This window comes from Heptranchias perlo, chromosome 3 (assembly GCF_035084215.1).
Source record: "Heptranchias perlo isolate sHepPer1 chromosome 3, sHepPer1.hap1, whole genome shotgun sequence".
Taxonomy (NCBI): domain Eukaryota; kingdom Metazoa; phylum Chordata; class Chondrichthyes; order Hexanchiformes; family Hexanchidae; genus Heptranchias; species Heptranchias perlo.
In genome coordinates, this window is record NC_090327.1 from 16,034,083 (window position 1) to 16,051,110 (window position 17,028).

Genomic DNA, 17,028 nt, shown 5'->3' on the forward strand with positions numbered 1-17,028 from the left:
AGCAATTACCACAAGTAACATAGAATTTTAACACAAATCCAATGAAATCTCTATAGTTGATTAATATAGTTCAAATGTCTCTATCAATTCAATGAGAAAGTTCTTGTTTCCACCTCTTTTCAACCATTAGCTTAACGCCTCATTTTTCCCATGTATCATTTGTTTGTGAAACACAGATCATGTCACAGAAATACTAATCTTTATTTTGCGATGTCTGAAAATATTTTTCTAGCTGTTACCCATCAATATAGTTTTTTCTGATAATATTGGGAACAGTATTTAGATGTCCAGTAACCTCCATTAGAGGATGTAACTACCCATAATTATGCTGCCAGGAAGTGCAGGTCAAGCTCGGATGGCAATTAAAAGCCATGAGTGAAGAGGATACAATTGGTCCGTAAATTGCTCCAAGCAGTGAACCAGCATTGGTCATCACTCATTAGATTTTAAAGTCACCCGCTAATTTACCGCGTTCTTTTTGGCGGCAACTTCCTTGAACTGCGAGTTCAGATGACATCAGTGTTCTTTCCTGGACTGTGTGAGTGGTGACAGGATCGCAAAGGCTCCTTAACCAATCAGCTGTGAGAACGCGGAAGTGCAGTTCATTCACAAACAGCGCAGGCTAAAAACCCGGATGTGCCCGATAAGGTATTATAAAATGACAGAGAAAAAGTGAAATAAAGAGAGGATCAGATTGAAAGACTGAGATAAAAGAGGCAGGAGGAAAAAGTTTTTTAAAATATTTAATTTTTTAATTAGAACATTTTTTAAAAAATGTCCAAAAATTATTAAAATCAGGAGTAATGAGACTCCACATTGTTAAAAGTAATTTTTTAATGCCAGTGAGATTGTTTGGCTGTCATTAAGACTTACCACGCTCTTAAAACTTAGTTTAGACTTTAAAAACTGTGCATACCTATTTTGTGGTGATATTAGTTAGTTTCCAGCTAGGCAGGAGAGCAAGTTGGCGCTGGCCCACTGATTCTGTTGATTGCATCTGGCGATATCCCTTTAAGGCAAAGCTGTCAGATCGCTGACGAACCCGGAAGTGCACTAATAATGGTGAGCGCTGTTAGGCTCACCGTTATTTTTAAAGCAATTTCCAGTTGAGTACCTGCCGAACAAGCACAGCTCAACTGCAAAGTGTTTTAAACAAATAAAAAGTAAAGACTTAAAGATCCCAAGCAATTGCACAACATATTGCTATACTAATGTGGAGTATGTAGAGTAGCAAGAGGTTTGTGCCTGTCATGCTGAGATCCTAATCCTAGTCAATCTGTTTTTTTGGGGAGGTGTGGGTAGAAAGAAGAAGTTTAATAAAAGCATTCTGGGGAGGAGCGGAGGCAAAGTCGTTTCCAGAGAAAGGGAAAGGAAAACGGATTGTTATGTCAGGCTGTTCTATTAATAATGGTATCATAATGCATCTTAAAATGTTACGAACAACATGAAACGATTCCCTTTTATGTGACAAGAATGGTTTAAAATGTGGAAAACCTCAGTTAAAAAAAAAATCTAAGTTAGACTTTTTGTTTTTTAGATGACTTCATGATGTTGCTGTGTGCATCGCTGCAGTGGCAGGTGTTTGAAGATGAAAACAGAGCTGCGGTGAGGATAGTGGCAGGGGACAATGTGGAGATCTGCAGAGATCTGGATGCAGCCACATTCAGTCAACATAACCCAGTACCAGACTTCATTTACTGCAGGTAAAGGACTAACTCTGATTGACATCTTTCATGCTGAGTGAGAGACAGATACTGACTCTAGCATGTGCCAGTGCATGTACTTATCCCTCAACCAACATCATTAAAACTGATGATCTGGTCATTATCACGTTGCTGTTTGTGGGACCTTGCTGTGTGCAAATTGGCTGCCACGTTTCCTACATTACAACAGTGACTACACTTCAAAAGTACTTCATTGGCTGTAAAGCGCTTTGGGACGTCCTGAGGTTGTGAAAAGCGCTATATAAATGCAAGTCGTTCTTTTTTCTTCTTAACTGTGCTGAGTTTGACGTAGCATAATCTTCTTTACATATGCATTATATTCTTTATTTACTGAATATTTTTAATGAAAAAATTAATATCACCAGCAAGTCAAATGGATGATTCATCCATGGTACAATCCTGTTCATACAGTAGTTTGTAAGTGAATGCAATTATGTTTATAGTTAAAGAGCATTATACAGTTAACAAGGACATCGTATCAAACAGAGGACTATGATCATGAAGCTTGTGTGGGGAGGATCTTAGAGAGAGGGGGGGGGAGTTGGAGCGATCTGCGAATTCCACCCAAAACGGGCGCGAAGTTGGCAGAGCAGCTGCGCCGTCTGCCCATTCTTGCCGGCGTTACGCCGGCGCCATTTTGAGGCCTGGGCCTCATTGACATGCAGCTGGCAAGCTGCAGGCACCAAGTTCTTTCATGAAGACTAATGTCCCTTTCAAACAGCTCACAGTCTCTCTACTCAAGTCCCTAGATGACTGTATCTATCAAGAATTTGGAACTGAAGTTAATGGAATAGACACGCCCAGCACAAAATAATCTTACCTCAGGTGCAGTTTTGGAATTAATTCTCAAAACAACCAAACTAATCCAGAATGCATTTAGTGTGATTGCACAGTATCTTAACATTTTATTAAAATAATCATGATTTCTAAAGTTGCTATAGATAAGCATTGCAGTGACTTCTCAGTTTTATCCTAATCCTCCTAGCGCCCTTATTGTGTTCACTGGAACAAGGCTGTTTCTATGAGTGGCCTGCACCTCCTCTGATACGTATAAATCTCATGTGTGGAGGGAATAGTTTAGCGTGTTACAGGACTAACAATTACTCTTTTCTCAAGTTACACTCTGGCAAGTTGTTCAGGTTGCCCACTGCTTCCTCCTGATCACTCAATAATTGGCAGACAGCATAAATATTTCAGAATAAACTACCAATTGTTTTTATTGTAAGAATAAACTTCTACAGAAGCAGAATAAATCAGCACAAAAAAATAGCAATACGGTATGTATCTCTCACTGATATTTAGAACCATTTTCTGAAATGAAAAATCGCAAAGCATTTTGAAATGCTTAAGGATTAAATCCTCTGTGTCAATATGCTCTATTGATTTGGCAATCTAACTCTTATGCTTATTTGTATTGAATTTTATCTGCCATAATTATGCCATCTTGTAAATTTTGGTTGGAGGTGTGTAAAATACTAAGTTAATCTGAAACATTATTTCAAGTTAAACCACACAGGTATGAACTGATAAAAGACAAGTTCAGGACTGATATCAGGAAGCAAAAGGTGATTAATAGCTGAAATAGTCTTCTAGGTAGGGTCACAGAGCCAAAACTCTGGAATGATTCAAGAAGCCGTTAGATGTTGTGATGGGGGGACTGTAGATTGCTGCAGAAGAATGAGCTGGGTGAGCTATGAGGTAGGTGAGCTGAATGGCCTCCCTCATCTGTACTGACCGTTATAATCTCATAATTGATATTTCAACATTTTCTTTTCTCCAAACACAGATCCTATCTGGACATGATAAAAGTCATTGGATTCAGTTACCTATTTTGGTTCGTTCTTACGATCATCTTTATCACAGGAACCACACGAATCAGCATCTTCTGCATGGGTTACCTGGTTGCCTGTTTCTATTTCCTACTTTTTGGTGGAAAGCTTTTACTAAAACCTATTAAAATAATCCTGCAATACTGGGACTGTCTTATTGCCTACAATGTATTTGTGATCACAATGAAGAATATTCTATCTGTAAGTAATGAATGCCTTAGTGATGCCGAAAAGTGTTTTTAATTTGTAGTTGAAACATGTACTGTACTATTGTATAATTATTGTTACATAGACACCATTGGCTATCTCAACTACTGAACAGGCACAAGTTTAGGTAGAATTGCTGAGATTTGGATACAGGATACATTTCTCATTTACAGCGCAGCACATGGTCGAGGAGTTTTGAGTTTGAGTAATAATGTTGTACAAGGTCAGTTTGGAGGCCCACTCCAGTGACGCTGGTGGATAACAAATCCTGACCAGTTCATTGTAATATTAGATAATGGATAATAATGACAAGGATATGCTGAAAACTGAAACAACAATCCAGTAAATCATAGGGAGTAATTCCATGCTCCAGTGGGGAGCCCCTCTTGCAAAGAACATGTAGTCCCAATTCCCTGACCCGCACACCCTGCAAGTGTGGCTGCACACTGAGAGAACAGGATTGCCAATTTACCCTTATAACTCCATAAACTTATAGGGGCCGAAGCTGCTGCTGTCAGAAGTGTGGCGGCAACCCCATTTGCGGGGTTTCCGTGGCATTTTGGCGAAATTATGAAAGCGGAGCAGGAGCAGCTTTGAGGAAATTCACAGCCAAAACGCTCCACTCTGTGAAACCACAAGATGGTATGGCACCAAACCATAACAGCCCAGAAGGTTCTATCCTTCGTCCGTGCTCGGTTAGCCTATCGCAGTCATGGTCCCATTTGAGGTAATGCAGTTAGTCTAAGTATTCCTGGGCTGAGGAAGAGCAAAAAATTATCTCACGTTCTTGTTCCTGAGTGCTGTCTATTGACGCCTGATCAAAGTGCTTGCGTTTGGGCATCTGGTGAGGAGAGGCCCAAGCTTGGCTGTGATACCTGCATATTTGAATAGCCCACAGACACTCACTGTCCACCTCACACTTGGCCAAGGTATCTGGGAGCTCCATCTAGTCACAGAAACACATCCACCAGCCTTGAGAAAGGAAAAATAAGGGTGGAAAATTAGGGGGAAAATTGATTAATTTTATTGGTTGGACAATCATGGGCAGTGTTGGCCCAAATTTCTGGTAGGTAAGGGTCCCTAACAGACTTGTAAAATGAGCCCCTATAGCTCTGAGATATTCAGCAAAAACTGCAAGCAACATTTTTGCAGACTAACATTCAGCTTTATAGGGTTTTTTCCTCATTCATGATAATTGAACAATCTGAAGAACTTCAATCACTTCCCTCAAATCTTTTTTTAAATTCATTCCCTGGATATGGTTGTTGCTGGCAAGGCCAGCATTTATTGCCCATCCCTAGTTACTCTTGAGAAGGCCTTCTTGAACCACTGCAGTCCGTGTGGTGAAGGTGCTCCCACAGTGCTGTTAGATAAGGAGCTCCAGTGTTTTAACCCAGCGGTGATAAATGAATGGTGATATATGTTCATATCAGGATGGTGTGTAACTTGGAGGGGAACGTGCAGGTGGTGTTGTTCCCATGCACCTGCTGCCCTCATCCTTCTAGGTGGTAGAGGTCACAGGTTTGGAAGGTGCTGCCGAAGAAGCCTTGGCGACTTGCTGCAGTGCATCCTGTAGACAGTACACACTGTAGCTATGGTACGCCAGTGGTGGACAAGGTGGATGTTTAGGCTGGTGGATGAGGTGCCAATCAAGTGGACTGCTTTGTCCTGGATGTAGTCAAGTTCCTTGATTGTTGTTGCAGCTATACCCATCCAGGCAAGTGGAGAGTATTTTCTCCGAGCTCCAGTTCTGTGTCAGTTCCCCCATTTCCACCCACAATGTTAAATGTCTTGTGACACTTTGCCAGGTTAAAGGCGCTATAAAAGTGCAAGTTATTGTTGTAATGCAATATTGTTTACATGGTTATTACAGGTCAATTCATGCAAACATACTCTGTAGCCGGCCTGCCCACTGCCTCGAGGCCTCTTGGTCAATTGTTGCTCTCTCCTAGTCCCAAGCAGCAGGACCCGGTGCCTAGTCTTTCCCCTCATTCCCTCCAGGTAGCAGGCCTCACTCCTTGGCCTTGCCAGATTCACTTCTTGCTCACATATATTATACACATACATACGTACAGATAAGGTTAAGGGTAAGAATAAATTCATGCTCCCAATGCAGAGCTTCACCCATTGAGAGCAAACATCAGGAATTCAGGCACACAGGTCAGCGAGGACTTTCCATCCATTCAAATTAAAATGAATGAATGGAAAAATTCTGATGCTCCCCATGCCCAAATTCCCAATGTGTACTCCTGGTGGGTTAGTTTGTAAAATTATTGCTATACTGCATATATATATAAATATCAATCAATAGAAAAGCAACACACAACACACTTTTGCACATGCTGTATATACAAACATATTTTAATGGAACAATGAATAGAGAAGTGAACAGATCAATATATTCACACACAGGTTTATAAATACATAGTTAGATAGGTAGGAGGATGACAACTATTTGTACAGATAAATAGAAAGCTAATAGCATTGGAGACAGAGATACAGAAATGATCATGAGAGAAAATGTAAGAGGCAACAGAGAGAAAAGAAATGAGTAAATGATTGGAAGACAGACAGAAAGGCAAAGAAAAGGAGACAGGAAGAATTGTAGAGTGGGAGACAAGTAGAAAGACAGATGAAAACAGAGAAACATTTCTTTTTGTTTTTGTCTGTGAATAATACCATAGAAGATTAAATAGTTCAAAATTACATCAACTCCAACAAAAAGTACTGCTAGTTAAAGTAGACAAGATTTCTCATTCCCTTAAATCCAACCAGTGCCCAAGAACCAAGACCAATGGATTTAATCTTTAAATAGGCTTTGTTCCCAGGGCATGCATAGCTATGACAACAAATCTAATATACCAATTAGTTCTACTGTAAGCACTGTGAAAGTGTACACAATTCACAAAGGTATCAGATAGTCACATATCTGTATATAACCTCCTGAAAAATGTATTTAAAAATTAAATTAAAATAGATGGTAGTGTTTAAGTAATGAAAAACTTACCGTCAAGGGTTTTGATAGAGTAAATGAAGAGAAACTGTTTCCACTGGCAAGGGCCAGTAATCAGAGGACTCAGATTTAAGATAATTGGCAAAAGAACCAGAGGGGAGATGAGGAGAATTTTTTTTCCGCAGCGAGTTATTATGATCTGAAATGCACTGTCTGAAAGGGTGGTGGAAGCAGATTCAATGGTGACATTCAAAAGGAAATTGGAAAAATACTTGAAAAGGAAAAATTTGCAGGCCTATGAGGAAAGAGCAGGGGAATGGGACTAATTGAATAACTCTTTTAAAGAGCTGGCACAGGCACGATGGGTTGAATGGCCTCCTGTGCGGTATGATTCAAAGGAATCAAGGGATATGGGGATAGGGCAGGAAAGTGGAGTTGAGGTAGAAGATGAGCCATGATCTTATTGAATGGCGGAGCAGACTCGAGGGGTCGTATGTTCTTATGATTCTATGATCAAATTGATGAAATGCACTGTATTGTAATGTTACGATGTCATTGAGGGCTATGGGATTGTCAAGTGGTCAACATATCACCATCCAAATTTTTTTGACATGGGTTATGTTTAGTGCGGCCCCCTCTGCCCCTTACCTGATGTCCCCCTCCCAAAAATTAATAAGTGGTTACGTCTCTGATCTGGTATACTCATATATGGAAAAAGTGGTGCCGTGGAATTGTATTTCATGAAAGTTAGTTATCTCTAGGGCTGAATATGGGAGTTAAAAATGCAATACACAGAAATTAATGTTATGTTAATCAAATCTTTGTCTTCTGTTTAGTGGTTTGATACCATCTAACAATATATTTAAAGTTGTTGAAACCATTCCATCCTTATGTACCCTAAGTAACAAAACAAGGAGAAAGAAATCAACATTACTTTTTGTTTATAAAAATGTATACATGCATATGTGCTTCTATTACAGATAGGAGCATGTGCCTACATCAATTCTTTAATTCTCAAGAGCTGTTGGTTAATCCAAACATTTGGTCTCGTCTGTACTGTTAGGGGCTATGACGGCCGTAAGTAATGTATTTAGCCTTTTATTGTACAAAAACATTTGCACCAAAGACATATATTCTCCAAAAAGTTTTGGATGTACCACAAACCAGACAAGTTGAGATAAATATTTCCAATGAAGCATATATGATCACTTAGAATTCTGTCCTGTCGCGTACATTATTTACAAACACTTTGCAAAGTGTACAATGGATTCACAAAATAGATATCTGTACATAAAATCTTGAAAACTCACTTCTAAAATTACATAAAATTGTGTATGGGGTTGTCAAGTGAATAGTTTCAGTTTTAGGCAGGAATAGCTCATTAATCCATTTACCCTACTTCAATCAGCTTCCAATAAGCTTACATCGACGCATTGCTAAATCTAATAACCCTGAATCCTATTTGCTGACAGGAACTTTTCGAGTTCCTTTTTGAACTCTGTCACATTCCCTTATCCCAGCACATTTTTTGGTAGTGCATTCCACATATTTATCACTCTCTTATAGAAAATTGTTGCTACAATTAACCATTTATTTTGAAATTTTGTTTTTTTTAAAAAAAAGCATTGATGTTCATATTGGTATATGACCTGGTACTTGTCACTATTAGATGAGATCTACTGTATATTCATGCCATGCTGTACCTGACTTGATGTTGTTAATAAGTGCAAAATTGGAAAGAATTTCCATTACTAGTATTGTTATCCCTCAGCTCAATAAAAGTGAGAGTTAAAATATTACCTAAATATACAGCGTAGCCACACATACCTGAAGTGTTAACATTTTACCAAATAATAAAGGGTTGTTGGTGAAATTCAAGAAATGTGTAAAAGATTTAGCAATAATAGAAAGGTGATCATTTCTAAGGTTGATGAATTTTGATTTATTGCCGTGTTGAAATAGTATTTTTTTCCCTAGCCCTTCCTGAGAACGTTGACATATGCCCATTGCCCAGTGGTGAAGCAGGCATTATATGGGACAGTATATGCTTCTCCTTTCTATTGCTACAGCGGAGAGTTTTCATGAGTTACTATTTCTTGCATGTAGTGGCTGACATAAAATCTGCTCAAATCCTTGCATCGAGGTGGGTTGAAAATGAATAATTCTTTACGTAAATAGAAGAATCCATGATACATTATTAATTTATTGAATCAATATAAAGTTAATACGATCATTAACGTAGTCACTTTTTAATCAATTCTCAGTCATCTTCAACCAACTGTTCAAATATCCTCCCAAAAATGTAAATGTTAATTGCTCTTCATTTTTAGGGAAAATGGAACACTAGTTAATGCCAAAAAGTTTGTTGCATCAGCAAAGCTCATTTCTTTTCATTTAAACAAGCTTTAACTTGAGACATAATTTTAAATATATATATTTTACTTACTATGCACGCTTTATGTCCTATTTTAGAGGTGCAGAGCTGTTTCAAGCTACAATTGTAAAAGCTGTGAAGGCTAGGCTCGAAGAGGAAAAGACATCAATGGATCAGCTCAAGAGACAGTAGGACCAAACTCTAAGTGATGATTTGCATGAATGTCTTTTTCATGACCTCCTGTTGAGTGTGATAAGATTAAGAACCTTTGGCTCATGTATTGGTTGGTGATGTGCCATTCACACACAAAGACAAGTGTACTCTTCTCTTATCCTAAATAGGATGGATCGCATCAAAGCAAGACAACAAAAATATAAAAAAGGCAAAGAGAGAATGCTCAGTTTGACTCAGTCAACAGATGCACAGGGTTCTCAGGTGAAGCAGGAAGATGATGATGATGATGAAGGTATTTTAACATACGCTATAGGAAGCAATAAGATGAAACTTGTCGCATGCACTTGTTAATTCCATTGTTGACAAGTATCATTTATATTCTACTACAGGTCACAACAGTTGTGAATGAGTAGTGTTGTCTTACCCTTAATATCTCATCAATAAATTACAGAATATAGAGCCACCAATGCACAGAGATTAACAAATTATTTAAAGCACCGTTGAAGTTAAACAAACACAAGCTTAATTTGAGTGTAAAATCCTGATGTACCGTGCCGATTTACTCCCAGTAAGGAGACAATGGGGACGGGTATGACTTTTGGGCGACCCACTGGCAGAGCACATTGGCCACTGACATCGGTGATTGACACCCATTCCTCCTGCCATTTGGAGCACAGGCCTCACTTACATCGGGCTGGCGAGTTGCAGGGTGCCAAATGGGCTACCCGATGCAGCTCGCTGGTTAAGGCTGGTCAATGTCGCGTGCCTCGACCACCATCAAGGTAAGTACTATTGGGTTGGGGGGAGGGGGATCGCGATCCTGGATAGGGGTGTCCCGGGGGAGCAGCGGCCCAGATTATTTTGGTGGGGCCTGGAGGTGCGCTCCCGCCCGTAGAAACGTTCGGAGCGCGCAAGGCGCACGCTCCAACTAATTCCAACTTACAATGGCAATCGATGTCTAGGACCCCGATTTGCTTATTAAAAGAGACCTACCGCCTCAAACTGACGGGCACTTTGGGCGCCCTTTTAGTAGGCCCCTTTCAAAATGTCGCCAGCCACATTGTAGGGGTTAACGAGGCGGTAAGGTTACCGACCCCATTTGGAGGCCATTTACTGCCCCATTAACAGCAGAAGAAACAAGTTAAAATGGACCCCTTTGGGGGAAGATTTCCTCTGCTAGCTATTTGCAGAAATTTCATAAATGTATTCTTTATACATGTAATTATGATTTCATTACTAATAGTGAGCAGAAGAAATATTCTCTCAATGTGATTCAACTATAATTCTATTAAAAGCACAACGTCCTGCAAATTTATGACCCAGTTATTTGAATCCCGTGTGATACCTGGAGCAACATTTACAAAACTCAAAATTTAAACAATGCAGTCTCATTTTTACCAGGGGGATTATACACACCTGTAGCATTAGCATGTGTTAATGCTTTTTACTGTTGCATTGTAATTGATGTCAGTGGCCAATATTCTTCTGCATGATATGAAGTAATAAAATGGACTGTTGTTAATTAACATTATGAAGTACTAGGGATTGAAACTTATCCTGGGCGGGGTCGCAAAAGGGGAGATATTGAGTCGGCAGCCCGTTTTACAATTGGAATGGAAAATGGGGCGGTGTGTAAAGCAGTCTGCCCAAAGATAAATTTCACCCCCCACCCCTAGAGTTCTTACAGAGCTGAGTGACCATGTTTAACGATTAATACATGCAATCCTTGGGTTGCAATGATGAACTAATTTTCCTCAGGTTAGAAGGACGTAACCTTAAAGTAATTCTCAGGCCTCTACTTCCATTTACTCCCGTAATCCAAAGTACAATAATGCATCTCCATAGGCTTTAATTGCAATGAAAAAAATACTACTTGACCCAAAATTACTCTTTTTGAAGAAAAGGAGGCAAATACCTATTTTTGCAAAACAATTTCATAGAATCATGGAATTTTACAGTACAGAAGGAGGCCATTTGGCCCGTCGTGCCTTTAAAAGAGCTGTCCCACACCCCAGCCTTTTCACCATAACTCTGCAAATTAGCCCCCTTCAAATTTCGTTCGTGGATTCTTAATCACAGTGGCATTCTCTCATTTTCATCAAAAAAGGAATTTCATCCCAAGTTATGCTACTAATTACCAGACTGTACAAGAGGTGGTGAATGCTGGTTAAACAGAAAGAATCTCCATTTGTTAAAATAGTCAATCTCATTCGCAACATGACAGCACAGCTGGTGTGGGAAATGTAAAAACGTCACACTGATGCAGTGGGGCTTGCTCTTCCGAGAGTGGGCCTGAAATATGGGGGTTGATTCTAATCCTCCCCGCCCAGTGGAAACTGGGGAGGTGGGCAGTTAAAAATGAGTGGGTTACTTACCCGCTCATAACTCGACCCTTTTGTGCCATTTCTGATTTGAACCCGCAGGGTTCTGCAGGCGAATAAGGTGGCCGCCTAAAGCAGGCAGGCGCCTCATGAATTTATGCAAATCGGAGTCCTATTACGTCAACAAGACCCCGATTGTATTTTAACTGGGACCTGAGGGAGGAATCTGCCCTAGCTTCCTCGCCAGGTTGCAGCAGGTGTGCAGCTGGTCTGTAGTCAGATGAGGCCCTTCAAGGTAAGTGTAAAACTTCCCGTTGTAAGGCCAGCAGGAGCGGAAGTGCTTCCCCGGACCCCACAAGGAAAGTTGCGACCTCACCTGCTCCGGACACGCCACCTTCCCTCCCTCGAGACCCTTCCCGTTCCAAGTGGGAAGTGGACCGCCGACATTTAAAAGTGGCCTGGGATTTAAAATAGCCTGGGCCTGAAACTTAGACCAGCGAGTGCGTTTCGACTGACCCCGCGACCGCTCGGTAGCAAAGATTGACCCCATGTTGTTAGGGAAAAGAAGCTGGAGACCTACGCTGAATCTGACCATTTATAGCCAATCTGGGCAATACTGGAAGCTGACACTAGTTACCCCGAAGGGAAAGTGTTCCGTTCCCCAGCATTAACATCTTCAGCTTGATATTCGCAAAGTTCACAAAGAAACAAAATAAATCTGCAGAAAGCATTCACTTCTACTGCGATCAAGTCCACATGTCGAAAAGTAAGTAATTTTCATAACCACCTTTCCAGACTAACAGGTAAATTTTCATCTTCACGGCATGGTTGGTGATCTGGTGGAACAGATTGCTCACCCATTATAGAACACGCCCGATTTTTATTCCATTGATTTCAAATAAATACTTATCCCACTGTGTTCATAGTAATACGTTTTTACCTATTGTTTCCCAACCGTAAACACTTCACTAAATTCTGTTGAAGTGACGTTGAATATTAGTTAATTGTTATGCCACAAGGTTGCTTGATGGATAATAATTTTAGATGTAAAATTCTGGCAGGGATTTACTGATAAATAAATGATTCAGTATACATTGCGATGATAATAGTTATAACTAGTTCACAGTAATTTTGTATTGAGAATAATTATTGGCATAATTCATGATAATTGATAATTTCTGTAACATGAAAAGTTGTGATCAACATCAATTATGAGCCTTGTGTAAGAATGTCAGTTCCCCAATGCAACATTATTAGAATTTGTGCTTTTGTTTGTTGATACATCATTCACCTTGATTAAACACCACTCTTGTTGAGATATATATACACCTTCGCTTCAATTTCATCTGTGCCAGATGATTAACAATTTTTTATATTTTTACCAAATTTTCATCTGTGTTTCCTTGTAGCAAAATGAGTATCATGCTTGACAATTTTTCAAACAAATTTTTTTTCTGTTTTGAGTTAATTAATTTCAGCCTGGGTAACAGGCCACTGTATTTGCCCTTAGCACTCGGAATAAGGAAGGGAAAATTGACTCGGATTCCCACTCCTAAGGGGGGTAATTTTAACCTAAATTGCGAGGCGGGAAACCCACAGGATTGGGTGGAACATTGGTTTTACACCCAGCCCAAAATTACTCTCCATTGGCTTCTATGAAGAGTAAAATCGGCTGGGGTGTAAAATCAGGATTGCACCCGATCCCTTCAGTTTCCCAACGGGCGGGTTAGGTTAAAATTGCCCCCTGAATCACTAACCTTTGCTGAAAGTGTGTGCGTGTCTGGATGCCAGAAGAGAATAGGGTTGGACCCATGTGTTGGTAGCCCCAATATTGAATAGCCTGCTGCCACTTCCATTCAGGCTCAGACATGAAGAATGATCACTTGGGTGGGGTGGGCAGTAACCATCTTTGAAACCATATTCCAGCATGAGAACTGGGGATAGAGAAAAATACAGGCAAACAAACTGGAGTACAACAATTCTCATTTTCTGAATCATGCAGACAAGCAACAAGCATTATTAGTCCCAATGTCATTAAGCATCCAGTTAAAAACTTTTCTTTACATTATTATAGAAATTCTTTTTCGATTATTTGTTTTCTATTTTTACTAAGTTGCTCTGGTCAGTACATGCTGCATTAGTAACAAAAGACTAGAAATTACTGCTGGTGATATCAGAGCACAAATACTTAACACGTTTGTATGACATTCCCCTGTCCGCTAAATTAACACAGGCATTACCCTGTTTATTTTAAATGGGTAATGTCAATGCTAAATTAGGGGGTAGAGGAATGTCATACAAAATGCCAACAGTAATTACTAGGATAATATTAGCACAACTTATATTTTAGTAAGATGCTCGGATTCACATTTGTCTGGAGGTGAAATTAGTTGAACCAATGCCAAATTGTTGAATCAGCAATGGTGAATTCAGTGACATATTTTATTTATTTTTGTTTACTCTTTAGGTTTCTGTTAACAAGATAAAAAGGAATGAGCAGACTCTTATTAAAAGGTTTTTAAAAACAGGATTGATAAAATAAATAATTTTGGTATATAAGATGCATAATAACAGAACAATAATAAATATGCACTGATACGATAGAGAATTTTTCCTATTTTATGGAAGGAGTGTTGCAACTCATTTGAAAACTTGTAAATCACATAAAATGTGCATGTGTTTTTTGTTTAATTTTTTTAATTATTAGAGCAGAAAACTCATATTTCTAGCTGTGATTATCTTTCTGATAGAAAGTACACATTTCCCAAGTCAAACCAGTGTTAAGTGGACATGATTGTATCAGAAGGATCATTAAAGTGTGTGTTAGTTTAATTTATTTTGTGACACCATGAAACACAGATGCATCTCTTTGCAATCAGATGGAGGAGCTGGTCTCAATGTATTTTCTGGCTATGCGACTCAGTTCATTAGTTTAATTGGTTTAAAAAAGGAAAAGTCAGTTTGGAGTCCAGTGGTGCATTGTGTTGGCACAGTAGGTCCTTGATCTCAGCTGGACTATTATGGGGAAAGGAACAAGTCAATATTCATTATTCCTGGGCAACTCTTAGTAGCATAATCATAAGGAATTATTGATGACCAATTAGTGGTTATCCTCTTTAGGAGGGTGAGGGGTAAGTGAGGTCTCTTTTCAGTCAAGTTTGCCTCTAAGATGATGGTGGTAGATTGGAACTGAATCAATCCTTTGTTGCAATAATCTGATATCTGAGCCAAGAAGATCTACACTATTCCAAGACAATGTTGATGATTGATCAGCTAACTGAGCGGGCTGTCTGGTGGGACGTGGAGAGGGAGACTTGTCACTGAAAGCTGGAATTTCTCCCTTTGGTCGCAGATAACCATTCAAACCAAAGCCTCCCGGGGAGAGTTGTCCTGAAGGGAACAAGCAGCAGAAAATATACCACTGCTTTGTGCCAGTAAGCTGCACAGTTTTAGCTAGTTAAAATCCAGAGATTCCTACTCACATTGGAGGGTCTTGCCAATCTGTTTCTATGTTCATTGGGCTTAAGTAAAAGAGATGTGTCTCTACAGAGAGAATATGTTCACTCCATAACTGGCACACATAAATTCGACTTATATGGATTTTTCAGTAGTTTGGTTTGGAAGCACTTAAGCAGGATAATGGATTGCTGTGCTTGTCAGATACCTAGAACCAAATGAAAAATCAGAGGCAGATGGCCAAGTATTCTGTCTGTCACTTAGTTTCAGAATAAGGAATGGTGTTGAGAAGATGGGGAGGAACACGGGAAAATAATTCACATATTAAGGGAATGATATCATGAAATAAAATGCAATAATTAAAATAAGATACCTATGTATTACTGAAGCATTGTTTTTTTTTCTTGGATAGATTTCTCATTAACATGTTACGCCATTTGTAATCCTCATGAGTTGAAAACTCCATTGATATCGAACATGCCCTCCTGATTTTTTTGTTTTGGTTTTACATAATTAATATTTGGACCTATTTTATTTTAGGAGAACCAGAGAAAGACAAAGCCAAGGGCAAAAAAAAGCAGTGGTGGCGGCCCTGGGTTGACCATGCTTCTAGTAGGTTTGCCTCAATCATCTGTTAGTTATGTGTGCTAATCATGTACCAGATTTCCTTGAATAGACAATTGCATTTTTTTATTTTACTTTTAAAAGAAGTTAACGAATAAAATGTTTTTTTTTAATTGCCTATCCTAGTTTGATTCAAAGCATGAATTTATTTTAGCCCCACTGTTGTTAATTTGACCGGCTTTATGGGTCAGTTTTAACAAAGGATGGATATTTGACGTGCATATAGATCGTTCTGCACTAACTCGCCATAATTGTAAGGATCCATGTTGAAAACATAATTGATTGTGAAACTACTTTATGTTAAATTTAATCATCTAATCATTTTGCATTGCACTGTGCTTCAAGTAACTGACTACAGTCTATTCCTGTTAATTCAAAGTCATTTTTTGCCGAACAAATTTTGAATTATCCAGTAGTTCGAATTAAGCAATTTGAATAATACAGCACAAGGGCTTTTTGTATGATTTAAACTCTAATTAACAGATCATTTGCATTAAGCAACTTCAAGTTAAGAGGAGTAGACCACATGTATTAATGATTAGATGACAGTCAATGTGTGAGTGGCCTTTGTGCCATTCATTTATCTATTGTGGACACAACATGGAAACTGAAAATCAGTGGCTGATTACTGAAGAACGCAGCATTTTAATTTTACTGATGTTGTTTCCTGATCTGTAAAGTCAACTGTGTTAATTAGTATTGTTTTCAACATGTTAATATACACATGAAACACAACAATGCTGTTCTGCCAGACTGCAAGAAATCATTACTTGCAGCTGTTTGACTCAATCAAACAACCTGTTTCTCCTTTATTTATATTTTTAGGTTGGCCTTTACCTTTATGACTCTGTTATTAAATGAGGCATGAAAGTAATGAAAGTCTTGATCTATTCAAGGGAATGAGGTATCTGTTAAATGTGTGACACAAAACCAATTTGGTTATTTCAGAGGCTAAGGTCATTTCTGGGGTGCTGTGAGTTTTCATAGAGTGTGTAGATCCATCAGGACCCCTTTGTGACTGCTTGTCATTCATTTTGACAACCGTTTGATTTTTTTCTGTCTATTTATTGATTTTTTTTAAAAAAATGATTCCATTTAACGTTTTAAAGCAATTGGCTGGCTTGGGGAAGTTACTGAGCTTCTTATCAGGAGGATTAATTTCAGTCATTATGGGCACCAGATGTGGCAAAACCATAAAGCCATTCTTTATAAATGTGGTAACAATATTCTTGCACCTTGTGCACAAGAGAAAATCTTCTCCCTCCGTTATTTCAACTGTGTCTGCAATTTCAGCTCCCTTACACTATTAGTCTCAGTAACCCTTCCAATTCAGCACTTAGGGGGTTAAATTGGTTAACCCCCGAAT

The 17,028-nt window shown here is 39.0% G+C and overlaps 1 protein-coding gene across 1 annotated transcript in view; it reads left to right on the forward strand.

The window, feature by feature from the left end:
- LOC137310536 (piezo-type mechanosensitive ion channel component 2) overlaps positions 1 to 17,028 on the forward strand; it is a 624,232-nt gene that overhangs the window by 511,116 nt on the left and 96,088 nt on the right. The window contains exons 27-33 of the mRNA XM_067978307.1: positions 1,538 to 1,703; positions 3,511 to 3,754; positions 7,694 to 7,790; positions 8,691 to 8,856; positions 9,186 to 9,275; positions 9,429 to 9,553; positions 15,579 to 15,650. Of these exons, the coding sequence (XP_067834408.1) occupies positions 1,538 to 1,703; positions 3,511 to 3,754; positions 7,694 to 7,790; positions 8,691 to 8,856; positions 9,186 to 9,275; positions 9,429 to 9,553; positions 15,579 to 15,650 (960 nt within the window). The remainder of the gene's footprint in view (positions 1 to 1,537; positions 1,704 to 3,510; positions 3,755 to 7,693; positions 7,791 to 8,690; positions 8,857 to 9,185; positions 9,276 to 9,428; positions 9,554 to 15,578; positions 15,651 to 17,028) is intronic.